At 38.4% G+C, this 16,687-nt stretch overlaps 1 protein-coding gene across 2 annotated transcripts in view; it reads left to right on the top strand.

Moving 5' to 3' along the window:
• LOC126203232 (synaptic vesicle 2-related protein) overlaps positions 1–16,687 on the top strand; it is a 103,031-nt gene that overhangs the window by 4,666 nt on the left and 81,678 nt on the right. For both annotated transcript variants that reach the window (XM_049937477.1, XM_049937478.1), the window contains exons 3-4: positions 4,530–4,714; positions 7,464–7,535. In XM_049937477.1, coding sequence (XP_049793434.1) covers positions 4,530–4,714; positions 7,464–7,535 — 257 coding nt within the window. The remainder of the gene's footprint in view (positions 1–4,529; positions 4,715–7,463; positions 7,536–16,687) is intronic.

Genomic DNA, 16,687 nt, shown 5'->3' with positions numbered 1-16,687 from the left:
CTTTAAACTGTGCTATCGCAAAAAACTTGTTCTATTTACATGTAACATCTCTGTCATAGCACATCATCTGCACAAGAAGTATGTTTTCAGCACTTCACAAGATACTTTCACCCCAACCTGCACTCCCGTCACTGAGGGGCAACTCCCCCTCTCCACACATCCAATAGGCAAGCTCATTTTACGTGTGTTAGTGCGGTGTGGTGAGGCGACTGCACTGGATATTGGTTGACTTTACAAGTCACCAGCCAAAAAGTGTTCACTGGTCAGAAAAGGGCAACATTTCCTTGATTATGACACAACATATTCTTCAAAACTCAGTGTTTGAATTTAAAAGGTTGAAGATTGATATTGTTGCTGAACCCAGTACATTGGAAATACATGCAAAAAGATGATTTATAATTGGCACAAGAAAAGGTGGTGGCTGGCCCCCTTCATCACATATTGGCTTGGTCTGTAACACTTTGCATTGACTGTCTTGTCTTTCCATTACCGCTGCAACCTAGCCGTAGTTGTATCATAATTGTGCAGTGAAGCTAAATGTTGCAAGTTGTGTTGGCAACACTGATTGCAGATTACATCAGCATTTCCTCTCTCACATCTCTCCTCTCCACGCCAGCCTAAAATATTCCCTTAACTCCACCACCACCCATGGTGCGAGTTGTGTCTTTTGTGCCACTTATAACTTGTTCATGGGTTTTTCACAGGGTCTCCGAATTTATGGTGTAGAATCACGAGAAATGTAAAATTGGAGAATGTTAAATTGAAGTTCCACTATATTTACATTTTCAGGTACTGAAGTTATTCAATTAGGCTTTACTAAAACAGCTGAATGGCCGGCAAAGGTAACTATTTCTACTTCTTGGGTGTAACACACTTTGGATGTAAAACACTTACGTGAGGCCATCAATATATAACAAGAGCAAACCAAATAGCCATCCCTGGGGTACATCTATAGTGATTCTAAAAATGCATTTTCATTTTGTACACTCCCCGAGTTTCTTAATGAAACAATGTGCATCCTTTTAGGTAAGTGGGATGAAAATCTGTTACCAGCAACATGTCTGGTACCATACTACAATATTTGAGCTTATCTGGGAGAGTACTGTGAACTGCACATTCAGTTGCTTTTGAAAAGTCACAGAATTTACCAGTTGGAAATATCTTGTCATTTGTATTCAATGTCATTTCGTATCTGTCTCTCAAATTCTTATTAATTGTGTGCAGCTTACTGTCTTGCACAGCTGAACGTTCTACTCCCCTTAACAAATATGAGTCTCTATCTGTTCTGTAGCTCAACAGTAATGAAATTATCCAAACTGTTTCCTTTTTGCCCCTTTTGTGATACCTTGTTGCACATTCCATTCCTCCTCCCCCCCCCCCCCCCCCAATACTCCCTCCCCCCTCCTCAAGGGGCTCTAATTCAGTTTTGCGATCTCAATCTCTGCCTTCAACTCATGTTGTGTAATCTGTCTTTTTACATACAATCTACATATCCATAGGAGAGCCTCACTAGGAATTCCATATGTCTACTTGTTACCCGTGGTTGTAGTGTTATAAATAATTGTGTGTATGTATTGGTGATCCATTACAGTTGTTTATAGTTCTGGTTATGCATAAACAAATTAGGCATACTGGTCATGACTTTGAACACTGAATATTCTTTTATAAACTAAACTAAAATCAACCCTGCCTTAATTTCTACATATAAACACTAAGTAATATGATCTCTGATCTCAGAAAACCTAATAACAGGGATGGAGGTTTCAATTTTAATAATGCTTCAAGTCCAGCACTCAGTTTATTAAGACCTCGCAGATCATCACATCTATCAGCATTGGAAACCGCAGAGGGAATTTACTTTTCGCGGAGTATTAGTGTGTGCTCTGTAAAACAAAAGAGCATCAGAGGGTGCAGTGGATGTTACGAATCAAACTCGGTGTGAAGTGCCACCAAATTGAGACTAAAGACAGACTTTTGATGTTGAGGAGGAGGTAGATTAAACTCTCCTCATGGGTTTAGCCCATATGGGCAGCCCTAAATGCCTGCCTAGATTATAGCAGTGTCACACATTTATACATTCTCAAGACAGCTGTTAATATTGTTTCATGTGGCAGTAACATTTCATGTTAGAAAAGAGTTCTTACCTCGGTTCACAAAATGCTTAGAAGGCAGTTGAGTTGGTCGTTGAAACATTGTGTAGGAAATGGAAACAGCAGCTTGGCTGAATACCAGGAAGATCTCAATTAAACATGAAATACTAGGATACCTAGACTTCATTATCAAATATAAAATGCAAAGTAATAAGTCAAAATGAAGCTTATCCTGTGTTTATCATAAACAAATTTAAACCTGAACTTGTTATTTCCCATGTTTAATGACTAACATTGGGAATGTTTTAATAACCTCCTTTGTTTCACATATTGGATGACTGTTGATTGTAATAATTGTTCATGGAATTAAAATACTGTCAGTTCAGTCTAGTGGTAGTTTTAAAGAAAAAATACTCATCTTGTTTCTTGAGGATCTCCTTAAATCTGTTGCTTGAATTTCTTCTGTCTGGAAACCCTATAGGTTGACGTGTTTTTTCAAATAACATTGACAACAAACTGATTCATATCTAATTTTCATTTTTAATAATTCTAGATGCCTTGTTGCCATAAATTTACAATATTCACTCAGTGAAATACCTTCCATTTGTACGCAACTCCAGAAAACTTAACATTTCTCCTTCTTTTCTTCCCACCACACACATAACATACAATCCACTGGCACACAGTTAACATCATTCCAAATTACTCAGTAAAGATATAGTCATATTAAGGTTGTATCATAGAACATTAAATCAAAAATAATTTACAAAAAAAATGAAATTCACACAACAGTACAATACAACAATTATGATAATATATATATATATAAACAAAGATGATGTGACTTACCAAACGAAAGCGCTGGCACGTCGATAGACACACAAACAAACACAAACATACACACAAAATTCAAGCTTTCGCAACAAACTGTTGCCTCATCAGGAAAGAGGGAAGGAGAGGGAAAGACGAAAGGATGTGGGTTTTAAGGGAGAGGGTAAGGAGTCATTCCAATATGTGTGGATGGATATGTGTGTGTGTGTGTGCGCGAGTGTATACCCGTCCTTTTTTCCCCCTAAGGTAAGTCTTTCCGCTCCCGGGATTGGAATGACTCCTTACCCTCTCCCTTAAAACCCACATCCTTTCGTCTTTCCCTCTCCTTCCCTCTTTCCTGATGAGGCAACAGTTTGTTGCGAAAGCTTGAATTTTGTGTGTGTGCTTGTGTTTGTTTGTGTGTCTATCGACCTGCCAGCGCTTTCGTTCGGTAAGTCACATCATCTTTGTTTTTAGATATATTTTTCCCACGTGGAATGTTTCCCTATATATATATATATATATATATATATATATAACAAAGATGATGTGACTTACCAAATGAAAGTGCTGGCAGGTCGACAGACACACAAACATACACACAAAATTCAAGCTTTCGTAACAAACTGTTGCCATAACTATATATATATATATATATATATATATATATATATATATATTTGTGGCACAGTAATTTTATGAAATTTGTTTCTAACCACAGGGGTTAATCGTGTTTGCATGACGTATTATGCAGTTGGAGTTTAAAATATTTCAAATAAGATTGATGTAAGGATAAGAATGTAAATTTGTGAATATATCTGGTCCAAACTGCTTATTGCATGTTGCAATGTGAAACTTTTGTTTGTGAACTGGAACAGCCAGTAGTAAATTTTATTGACTATGTAATACTGGTGAAATTTTCTGTTCAAACCCAGTTAACAACTTAACTTATAGGACAAAGTGAAATGACACATGTACTTGTTCATGAATTATACATTATACTTCTTTCACTGTTAGCTTACTAGTGATAGATAAGAATGGTGTGAAGTGCCACAAAATTGAGACATAGGAGAGACTGTTAATGTTGGGGAGGGGAATTGGGGTGGGGGGGAGTGGGGATGGAAGGAGAGAAATTGAACTCTCCACATGGGTTTAGCTCATATGGGCAACCCCCTAATGCCCATGTAGGTAATGATATTGACATTGTCACTTGTTTATATATTCTCAAGAAAACTCTTAATATATTTTCATGGGACACTGTTACATTAACATATCTTGTTAGGAAAGAGTACTTAGCTCAATTCACGAAATGCCTTGGTTCATATTCAGCAAGGCCACTGAAGAACATGCTGTTCAGTGATCTAAAACCATTACCATCACAACCACCATGACAATTTGTTCTATAAAGAACATTTCTCCTTTCAAAAAGTAACTGAGTGGAATTAGATATATGTCATAACAATATTTTACATCATTATTTACTTTTAACGTTTTTGTGTTAATAATTTTTATGTATGGCGATGGAGACAATAATCTTTTTTTTTAGTACATGAGCTTTTTCTGAACCTACTGATCATTTTGGGTTCACAACTATCTTTCCAGTATTAATGTGTTACAATTTCTGTCCAGATACTTTCACTGTGACACAGGCTGTGAATGCACTGGGCTTTGGGAAATTCCAAGTTCGTCTGTCTTTGCTGACAGGCCTGTGTTGGATGGCAGACAGCATGGAGATGACTATTCTCAGTGTGCTTTCGCCAGCACTGCACTGTGAGTGGCACATCTCACGCTACCAACAGGCTCTCACTACAACAGTTAGTATTGTTAATTATTAGCCTGTTTATTTTTTAAGATTTGTGGTTGTGAGTAATGTAGTTGTAACGCTAATTGAGAGAGTAATTGTTCATTCTTTTCTAACAGTTGTAGGGAAAAGGCACGAGAACACACACATTTTCTTTGCCACACAGAACATTCTCAAGAGCCACATTCCATGTAATGTACATAGAGTAGAGATATTTTTTATCCATGCTAGCACTATTTTGCAACACTTTCTTCTCTTCATTGGTTATTCCAGTCATGTGAAACAACAGAGAAAAAAATGGTTGCTGAAAATAATTGTTTGAATTAATTTTGAGACTGGGAACTTACACTGAGATGACAAGTCATGGGATAGCGATATGCAGTTATACAGATGGCGGTAGTACCATTCTACACACGGTATAGAAGGGCAGTGCACAAGTGATTCTTGTAAAAGGGTTTTGACATGATCATAGCTCCACAACGGGAATTAAGACTTTGAAAGCATAATGGTAGTTGGAGCTAGGTGCCTGGGACATTCTGTTTCGGAAATAGATAGGGAATTCAGTATTCCAAGATTCACATTGTCAGGAGGGTGCCAAGAACATCAGATTTCAGGCATTACCTCTCACCATGAAAAATTCAGTGGCTGATGGCCCTCACTTAATGACAGAGCAGCATAGTTCACATAGGGTTGTCATTGCTAACAGATAAGCTACTGCATGAAATAACCATGGAAATAAATTTGGGACATACGACAAAAGTATCCATTAGAAGAATGTGGTGAAATCTTGCTTTAGTGCTTCTCCTGGGCCCGTGACCATATCAGTTGGAATGTAGACGGTTCCTCTGGTCCAACTGAGCTGATCATTGACTGGAAATATAGTAGTTATGGTTGGCTACTTGGAGACCATTTGCGGCCATTTATGGACTTTGTTTCTAAAAAATGATGGAATTTTTATGGATGACAGTGTCCTGTGTCACTTGACCACAATTGTTCGCGATTGATTTGAAGAACATTCTGAACAATTCAAACTAATGATTTGGCTATCCAGATTGGCTGATGTGAATTCTATTGAACATTTGTGCAACTTAAATGAAAGGTAAATTTGTGCACAAAATTCTACACCGGCACCACTTTTGCAATTATGGGCACCTATAGAGGCAGCATGGCTCAGTACAGGGTGATTCAAAAAGAATACCACAACTTTAAAAATGTGTATTTAATGAGAGAAACATAATATAACCTTCTGTTATACATCATTTCAAAAGAGTATTTAAAAAGGTTTTTTTTTCACTCAAAAACAAGTTCAGAGATGTTCAATATGGCCCCCTCCAGACACTCGAGCAATATCAACCCGATACTCCAACTCGTTCCACACTCTCTGTACCATATCAGGCATAACAGTTTGGATAGCTGCTGTTATTTCTCGTTTCAAATCATCAATGGTGGCTGGGAGAGGTGGCCGAAACACCATATCCTTAACATACCCCCATAAGAAAAAATTGCAGGGGGTAAGATCAGGGCTTCTTGGAGGCCAGTGATGAAGTGCTCTGTCACGGGCTGCCTGGCAGCCGATCCATCGCCTCGGGTAGTTGACGTTCAGGTAGTTACGGACAGATAAGTGCCAATGTGGTGGCGCTCCATCCTGCTGAAATATGAATTGTTGTGCTTCTTGTTCGAGATGAGGGAATAGCCAATTCTCTAACATCTCCAGATACTGTAGTCCAGTTACAGTAGCACCTTCGAAGAAAAAGGGACCAAAAACTTTATTGGCTGAAATGGCACAGAAAACGTTCACCTTAGGTGAGTCACGTTCATACTGAGTTGTTTCCCGCGGATTCTCAGTGCGCCATATACAGACATTGTGACGGTTGACTTTCCCGTTAGTGTGGAAAGTTGCTTCATCACTAAACACAATCTTGAAACGAAAGATTCATCTGTTTCCATTTGAGCAAGGATAAAATCACAGAAATCGAATCTTTTAATCTTACCAGCTGCAGACAGTGCTTGAACCAGTTTCAGACGATAAGGTTTCATAACTAACCTTTTTCGCAGGACTCTCCATACAGTTGATTGTGGAATTTGCAGCTCTCTGCTAGCTTTCTGTTGAGCGGTCGCCATCTTAGCATCAACTGACGCTGACGCCTAGTCAACAGCGCCTCAAGCGAACAAATGTACAACTTAATTCGCCGACAGATAGTGCTTAGCTCTGCCTTTTGTCATTGCAGAGTTTTAAATTCCTAAAGTTGTGGTATTCTTTTTGAATCACCCTGTATTTATGCAGGGGACTTCCAACAACTAGCTGTGTCCATACCACATTGAACTGCTGCATTACGCTGAGTGAGAGAAGGTTCGACTCAATATTAGGAGGTATCCCATGACTTTTGTCACCTCAGTGTACTTTGGAACTAGTGGGGGTGGGATGCTACACACACACACACACACACACACACACACACACACACACACACACACAGAGAGAGAGAGAGAGAGAGAGAGAGAGAGAGAGAGAGAGAGAGAGAGAGTGTGTTATTGTCTCTTCTTATGTTTTCTAGCTAATACCAGTTCGGATTAAAATATTTTCAATTTCTGAAATTAAGAACTGTAAATCTGAATATCCCATTTCACATTCAGTGTTGACTTGAAAGGACATGCTTCCCACTTCTCAGTGTGTTACTGAATTACTGTTAATCATATTGCAGAAAGATTGTATACAAAGACATGTACAAACATACTGTCATAATATATGTGGAAATTTGCAGGTGGTTTTCTTGGGGATGATGTTAAGTTCGACTTTTTGGGGCAATTTGAGTGATAGATATGGACGCAAAACAGTAAGTACTTACGTTTTTATGAGTTTTTATACCCTCAAAATTTGTTATTTAAAATGTTTCTTTGCGTAGCTATTTTCTGTAGCAGCTGTTGTATATCAATTCAGCGTCCTTCAAAAAACACATTGGTCTTGATGTATTGAATTATGATTTTTACTTTTCAAAATAGATAAACATATGCATTGCCGGTATGGAAAATGATGTCTTGTGAATGACCATTGCTACTGCTCTGGTGTGCAAGAACTCAGTCTGTGAAATTTACTGTAAGTGCCTGATAAGACCCCACTTGCATTTCGCCAATTGCAAGTTGAATTTCCTCCGTTAACTTGTAGATGTTTTGGGGTTTATTGGCATAGAATAATGGTTTAACATGAGCCCAAGAAAAAATTGGAAAGGGGTTAGGTCATATGACCTTGATGACCATCATTGGCACCTACTGCACGAGATGAAACAATGTGGTAACCACTTGTGGAACAACACAGTTGTGCGTTATGTATGACAGGTGGCAGAGCCTTCTGAAACAACTACTCTCGAAGGTCCGGTTCACTTAAGAAGCTGTATAGAATCTCCTATCATTTCACATTATCAGTTTCTATTAACTGCCACAGCTCGTCCCGCTGACGATGCTGACCACCCAAAAGTCACACCCAAATGGCACTTGCTGTGGGTTCATTTCCCGTTCTTGAGCCGTGCAAGGATTACTGGCCTCTGGATCCAGCACTTCTGTTTATTCACAAATCCATTAATGTGGAAGTGATCCTCATCACTAATGATGATGATACTTGCAGAACTGTCCTCTTCCCGTTGTCTTCTCCGAAACCAGTCAACAAAATGTTGTTTTTTCTCATAGTCGGCTTCTTTCAGCTGCTGCATTAACTGAATTCTGTAAGGATGGTAACTGAGATCGTACTGGAGATTTCACCTTACTGAGGAAACATAGTAGGTGAATATGGATTGGGGGAAAGAAATGAAAGAGGAAGCTGTCTGGTAGAATTTTGCACAGAGCATAGCTTAATCATAGCTAACACTTGGTTCAAGAATCATAAAAGAAGGTTGTACACATGGCAGAATTCTGGAAATACTAGAAGCTATCAGATAGATTATATAATGGTAAGACAGAGATTTAGGAACCAGGTATTAAATTGTAAGACATTTCCAGGGGCAGATGTGGACTCTGACCACAATCTATTGGTTATGAGCTGTAGATTAAAACTGAAGAAACTGCAAAAAGATGGGAATTTAAGAAGATGGGACCTGGACAAACTGATAAAACCAGAGGTTGTACAGAGTTTCAGGGAGAGCATAAGGGAACAATTGACAGAAATGGGGGGGGGGGGGGGGATTACAGTAGAAGAAGAATGGGTAGCTCTGATGGATGAAATAGTGAAGGCAGCAGAGGATCAAGTAGGTAAAAAGGAGAAAATATAAAAATGCAGTAAATGAAGCACGCAAAAAGGAATACAAACGTCTCAAAAATGAGATCGACAGGAAGTGCAAAATGGCTAAGCAGGGATGGCTAGAGGACAAATGTAAGGATGTAGAGGCTTATCTCACTAGGGGTAAGATAGATACTGCCTACAGGAAAATTAGAGAGACCTTTGGAGAAAAGAGAGCCACTTGTATGAATATCAAGAGCTCAGATGGAAACACAGTTCTAAGCAAAGAAAGGAAAGCAGAAAGGTGGAAGGAGTATATAGAGGGTCTATACAAGGGCGATGTTCTTGAGGACAGTATTCTGGAAATGGAAGAGAATGTAGATGAAAACAAAATGGGAGATACGATACTGCATGAAGAGTTTGACAGAGCTCTGAAAGACCTGAGTCGAAACAAGGTCCCGGGAGTAGACAACATTCCATTGGAACTACTGACGGCCTTGGGAGAGCCAGTCCTGACAAAACTCTACCATCTGGTGAGCAAGATGTATGAAACAGGCAAAATACCCTCAGACTTCAAGAAGAATATAATAATTTCAATCCCAAAGAAAGCAGGTGTTGACAGATGTGAAAATTACCGAACAATCAGTTTAATAAGCCACAGCTGCAAAATACTAACACGAATTTTTTACAGACGAATGGAAAAACTAGTAGAAGCCGACCTCGGGGAAGATCAGTTAGGATTCCGTAGAAACACTGGAGCACGTGAGGCAATACTGACCTTACGACTCATCTTAGAAGAAAGATTAAGGAAAGGCAAACCTACGTTTCTAGCATTTGTAGACTTAGAGAAAGCTTTTGACAAATGTTGACTGGAATACTCTCTTTCAAATTCTAAAGGTGGCAGTGGTAAAATACAGGGAGCGAAAGGCTATTTACAATTTGTACAGAAACCAGATGGCAGTTATAAGAGTCGAGGGGTATGAAAGGGAAGCGGTGGTTGGGAAGGGAGTGACACAGGGTTGTAGCCTATCCCCGATGTTATTCAATCTGTATATTGAGCAAGCAGTAAAGGAAACAAAAGAAAAATTTGGAGTAGGTATTAAAATCCATGGAGAAGAAATAAAAACTTTGAGGTTTGCCAATGACATTGTAATTCTGTCAGAGACAGCAAAGGACTTGGAAGAGCAGTTGAACGGAATGGACAGTGTCTTGAAAGGAGGATATAAGATGAACATCAACAAAAGCAAAATGAGAATGATGGAATGTAGTTGAATTAAGCTGGGTGATGCTGAGGGAATTAGATTAGGAAATGAGACACTTAAAGTAGTAAAGGAGTTTTGCTATTTGGGGAGCAAAATAACTGATGATGGTCGAAGTAGAGAGGATATAAAATGTAGACTGGCAATGGCAAGGAAAGCGTTTCTGAAGAAGAGAAATTTGTTAACATCGAGTATAGATTTAAGTGTCAGGAAGTCGTGTCTTAAAGTATTTGTATGGAGTGGAGCCATGTATGGAAGTGAAACATGGATGATAAATAGTTTGGACAAGAAGAGAATAGAAGCTTTCGAAATGTGGTGCTACAGAAGAATGCTGAAGATTAGATGAGTAGATCACGTAACTAATGAGGAGGTATTGAATAGAATTGGGGAGAAGAGGAGTTTGTGGCACAACTTGACTAGAAGAAGGGACCGGTTGGTATGACATGTTCTGAGGCATCAAGGGATCACAAATTTAGCATTGGAGAGCAGCATGGAGGGTAAAAATCGTAGAGGGAGACCAAGAGATGAATACATTAAGCAGATTCAGAAGGATGTAGGTTGCAGTAAGTACTGGGAGACGAAGCAGCTTGCACAGGATAGAGTAGCATGGAGAGCTGCATCATACCAGTCTCAGGACTGAAGATTACAACAACAACAACAACAACGAGGAATACCCTATGCCCAGTTCTTTGGAATGGTGGAGAATCAATGTCACTGGACTAACTATGAAGAACTGCTGCAATGTCTTACACATATCAGCTGGAATGAGGGTGCTGAAAACTCTTTATTGTTCACTGTTAGCCTATTTCATTGAAGTTCACAATATGTCTACAAACTGTGGATTCATTCTGTGCTTCATTGCACCCTAAAATGACACTAAGGCATCTCAAGAGTTGCTGCATAACTTTCTCCATTCTGATAATATTTTTTCACTAATAGCACATGCTGTACGATGGTAAACTGCTTCCATGTTCACCACACAATGAAGAAATGCAAAAAGTCCAGGCTGAAGCAACCGTTGGAATGTTAATGGAAATTGAAATGATGCGCAAAAAAAAAAAAAAAAGGTTACGCAGTTCAAAACGAGCATGCTTCTTGAAGGGCCCTTTATTTTCTGTGTTAACTGGTTAACTGCAATGTAAGAGTTTTTTGGCAGACATGTTTCACTTTTATTTAAAAAGTATTTTCAGTGGTCATTCATAAAATATGGGATACAAAGTGTTCATATGTTTATAGATTGAAAACAGTTTTTCTGTTTAAGTTTGGCATACAATTTACTTATGGTATTTCTCTTCCTTTTTATACATATCATAAAGTCCATTGCTTTTCTTGTTGTTGCTAATGGAGGTTGAAGTTGAAAACAATGTAGTTTCACTTTCACCTTTCACGATTTTATGAATTTGCTTTTCTCACATTTATGTCTATTTGGTACTGCCTTGTTGATGGTTTTTTTTCTCTTTCTTTCTTTCTTTCTTTGTGTGTGTGTGTGTGTGTGTGTGTGTGTGTGTGTGTGTGTGTGTGTGTGTGTGTACCAGAGAGGATGTGTTAGATGTTTAGCAGAGATGTAGATATGAGATAGAGGTGGGGGTGGGGATCTTCAGAATAGTTTGGGAGGAGTGGAAAGTGATTACAAAGAAAGCATAAGGGAGGAGGTGAGAAGGTAGTAAAGGGAATTGGGAACTGTAAGGGAGGGGGGTGGGGTAGGAGGATTGTAGTGAGTGGAAGACCTCAGTATTGTTGGGGTGATACATTTATATTTGATATTATATTATGTGGCCTATTAATTTAAAAAGCTGTTTCTCTTATTAGGTTTTATGAATATGCTAGTTTTCTTGTAGAATGAGAAGGTTTCAATTTTACTCTTATGATTTCCAAATCTGTGTCTCAGTAGTTGGTGTAGGTGCTCAGCAAAAATTGAGTTATTTGTTGTGTGGTTTGTTGCGTTCTTCCATGCTTTTATATGCTCTTTTTATTGGGTGTCAAATGTTCTCTTGGTGTTTTCTATGGTAGGAATGGACAAAGAGCAATACAGTTATAAGACACAAGAGTTCATCACAAAAAATAAAATTATAATACTAAATTCAGACCCAACCGATGTGTACCAGACAAAGTAGACACACGCCAAAAGATACTGAATGTACACTAGGAGACAAAGAGAAAAAAGGAAAATGTTACAAGCAAATCCCAGTGCACTTTCCCACTGGTATCGAGCAAAGCTGCACAGGAAAGACATCCATATCAAACCGATTGTGAACAATGGGAATACTTCCACATACTCACTTGCAAGAAACATGTTGGAAATTTCACAAACTACGAAGGCTATTCAGAAAGTAGGGAATGTTTCTGTCTGACGCCGCTAGGTGTGCGCTGATTGCATATATTTTGGTATGTGTGTGCTTGGCAGCTCTGTCAGCATCCATCCATGACAGTGGGAATGTCTCTGCGTGTCTGGTTTTTTCGATATTCAAGTTTGAAATGTGCGCTGCAATCAAAAATCCTGCCAGTTGTGAGGTGCGGTCTGTGATATGGTTTTTGTTGGCAAAAAACTTAAAACCTATGGAAATTAATCGTGAACTGTGCGAAGTGTATGGAAACAACGTAATGAGTGAATGTTCCATCCAGAAATGGTGCATTCAGTTTAAAAATGGCCGAACCAATGTTCATGATGAAGAGAAGAGTGGACGCTCGAGCATTATGACTGACGATCTTGTCGCTAAAGTTGATGAAACGATTTGTGAAAACTGTCACTTCACAATAACGGAGCTTTCGCTTTCTTTTCCACAAGTTTCACGGACTTTGTTGTTTGAAATTGCCACTTAAAGGCTAGGCTACCACAAATTTCGTGCATGATGGGTGCCCAAAATACTTACAGAGCACCATAAAGAACTGTAAATGGGGGCAATGTTGCGATATCTGAAGGCCTACCACAAACATGGTGATACATTACTGGATCGAATCGTAACTGGTGACAAGACTTGGGTGAAACACATCAATTGCGAGACAAAATTACAGTCCATAGAGTGCGGGACACAAGATCCCTCCAGAAAACAAGAAAATATTTGCCAACCTTGTGAGCAAGGAAGTTGATGGCAACAGTGCTTTGGGATAGGCAAGCTGTGTTTCTTATTGATTTTCTCGAACATGGAGCAACCATAAATTGTGCCCAGTACTGTCAAACTTTGCACAGCCTTAGAAGAGCAGTTCAAAACAAACGTTGAGGAAAGCTGACATCCAAAATTTTGTTTTTGTACGACAATGCCTGAGCTCACACGGCAAACCCCACTAAAGAACTCCTTAATTCATTCAAATTGGAAATTTTCCCTCAGCCACCCTACAGCCCCAATCTCACACCAGGTGACTTCCACTTCTTTCCCACGATGAAGAACTGGCTTGCAACGCAGTGCTTTGATGACAACGCAGAACTCCAGGCGGGCGTGACTCACTGGCTGAAGTCTCAGGCGGCAGAATTTTACAACAAAGGTATTTCGAAGCTTGTCCACCACTATGATAAGTGCCTCAATGTGTTTGGTGACTATGTGGAAAAGTAGTATGTCAGTTGCTCTTTCAGATGTATGTAATAAAATACGTTTCTTGTACTTAGTTTTTTTAATGCCAAAATGTTCCCTACTTTCTGAGTAGCCATTATACAAATTACAAGAGGATAGAAATATAAGGAACACAACACAATTTATTCCATAATTAAGACAAACAGATTTTAGACACAGCCATCCTCCTCACATTTGATGTAGAGAACTTGTATTCTAATTAGACAATAACAGAAAAGATAAACATCATAGAAGAAAATCTTAACACAGTACACTTCCACATGAATTCATTTAAGAAACATTCAACTTGTTAGAGCTGATAAGAGAACAGAACTATTTCCATTTCAACAATATTTTCTGTTTACAAAGTGAAGGATTACCGGTGGATCCCCAATTTCTGAAGCTACAGCATACACATTATGGACCCTGTAGAACATGTCCTTTTTAATAGGTACAACATCCTGTATTGAATTCAATAGATGGACATTTTGTGCCCGATTGATAAACCGAGCACAACAGACATCAATTCTGTTAGTAGTGAGATAAGGTTTGCAGTGGAGAAAGGAAAAAAAAATGTAGTAAAATTCTTGGACATTATCATAGAGACTGATGACAGTCATCACATATTTGACACGTATTGGAAACCCACAACAGATATAATAATACATTAGATACCAAGTCATCCCAACCATACAAGAAAGCAGCACTCACATTCCTACTGCACAGATTAAACCAGTGCCAGTAGACACAGATAACTTTCAAACAGAAATGAATAACATAGTACAAATAGCTCTCAACAATGCATAAAAGTGAAACCCAGCAACAAAACTAAAATCAAGAAACAGAAAGCAGTATCATTTGGTTAACACCAGCACAAGGACAATGTGCCGCACAAATAAATGTACAAAGCACAAGAATAGGAACAACATAGAGTGAGAAAGAAAAGCAAAAGAAAAGATGGCACACAGTGACATACAACCACAAATACAAATACGGAATATTTAAATATTGTCAGAAAATTATGCATAAAATAGCTCACCTAATCAAAGTTAAATTCAAAATACTTCCCAAAAACAACAGATAAAACACTCCTTTATCAGAATCAGAAATCTACCAACGAGAATGTAACACATGACAGAAAATATATAGGATAAACCATGACAACATTTGACACCAGATACAAAGAGCATATAGGAACTTGGAAGTACAGGACAATCATTTAACTTATTCCAAAAACTTACACCAGCATAAACATAATAGTAGTGCCAGACACACATGAAAATCACAAGGATAATCAACAAACACACCTTCTCATCCTACAAGAAAACTACAACATTACTAAGACCATAACAGAAAAGAAGCATCTCATAATCACACCAACTTGGCAGACCACACACTTTTTAAATTAATAAACCACATAATATAATATAGACAAATGACCTCCAACCCTATCTAGGTCATAGTTCTAGTTCTCAGGTATCACCATATCTGTTTCTTTCCCTATAGTCATCCCCTCCTCCCCCTCCACCTCACCCCTGACCCCCACACCAGACATCTATGCTGAACATCTAACAAATCTCGTCTCATTTGCAACACACACACACACACACACACACACACACACACACACACACACACACAAGGAAGAAAAAAAATTGTTTTCACAATGTTTGCAGTACTCACAACTTAGACAAAAAAAGTGGTGGTGCTGAGTGTGGAATGGGTAAAACAAACATAATTATTCTGACAAGTTTTGTGAAGTTTTATAAAAGTGAAGTGCAAAAGAAGTGGATTTCAGAACATGAATAAAAGAGCAGAAACGTAAGTAAATTGTACACCAAATTTAAACAAAAAAATTGTTGGTAGTCTATAAATAGGAAAATGTAGGTATACATTTTCAGAATGACCATTGAAGATGGTTAGTAAATAAAAATGGAAGTGTCTGGTGAAATATATTCTTCAATTTCAGTAAGCTTAAGATTGAAAAGAACTGAGTTTTATGTACAGTCTGTAATATTTTTTTAAGTCAAATCTTCACGCCAAGAGTTGCAGTGTAATCCAGTACTGATGATTTGTTTGAAGATTTGCAGAGAGAACTAATGTTTTGGTATCAGTTATGTTACTGATTTATTTGACTGAACTATTGTTTGTTATGATGACCAACTTAAGACTAAGTACACACAATTATGATGAACAAAGAGTAAATGTGTGCACATCTCTGAAATCTAAGAACTTGATCCTCCAGTACACTGAAACTAAATGCATGCACACAAAACTTTTTCAGCTCTTTTAAGGACATGTGGTTGGATTCCGTTAGGAAACGTGCTCATTGAATGTGAAATTATTATAATCGGGGATGAACACAGGGAACAGTTGTGCATCAGTATGTAATTTTATTGCAGATCTAGCTAGATTTCAGCTACAGTATAGCCATCATTTCACCTAGAGAAACACAACAGTTTAGAATTATGAGTCCATGTATGTTTACACTTAGGTCACAATTTAAGATACATAAAAAAGAAATGCCAGTTAGGTCTATTGTTAATGGCAGAGGTGATCTAGCAGCAGATTTGAAATTTATTTCATTTGACTAGTAAATTTATACACCAGTAGAAAACACTGTCAAAATTATTAGGAGAACTTGAACTGAATGGAATGGTTGTCTGGAAGTGAGGTTAGTGGCTTTACTAATCTACTGTCAGTAATTTTGAATTAGAATTATTTTAAATTTGATGGTGAAATGTACCATCAGTAGCTCGGTACGGGCTTTTGTTGAAGTTTCGAGGACATACCTTCACCGAAGAGTCAACCAGTATATTGCTCCCTCCTACGTATATCTGGCGAAGAGACCATGAGGATAAAATCAGAGAGATTAGAGCCCACACAGAAGCATACCGACAATCCTTCTTTCCACGAACAATATGAGACTGGAATAGAGGGGAGAACCAATAGAGGTACTCAAGGTACCCTCCGCC

The sequence above is a fragment of the Schistocerca nitens genome, chromosome 9 (assembly GCF_023898315.1).
Source record: "Schistocerca nitens isolate TAMUIC-IGC-003100 chromosome 9, iqSchNite1.1, whole genome shotgun sequence".
In the NCBI taxonomy this organism is placed as follows: domain Eukaryota; kingdom Metazoa; phylum Arthropoda; class Insecta; order Orthoptera; family Acrididae; genus Schistocerca; species Schistocerca nitens.
This window is presented reverse-complemented; position numbering and strand designations above follow the sequence as displayed.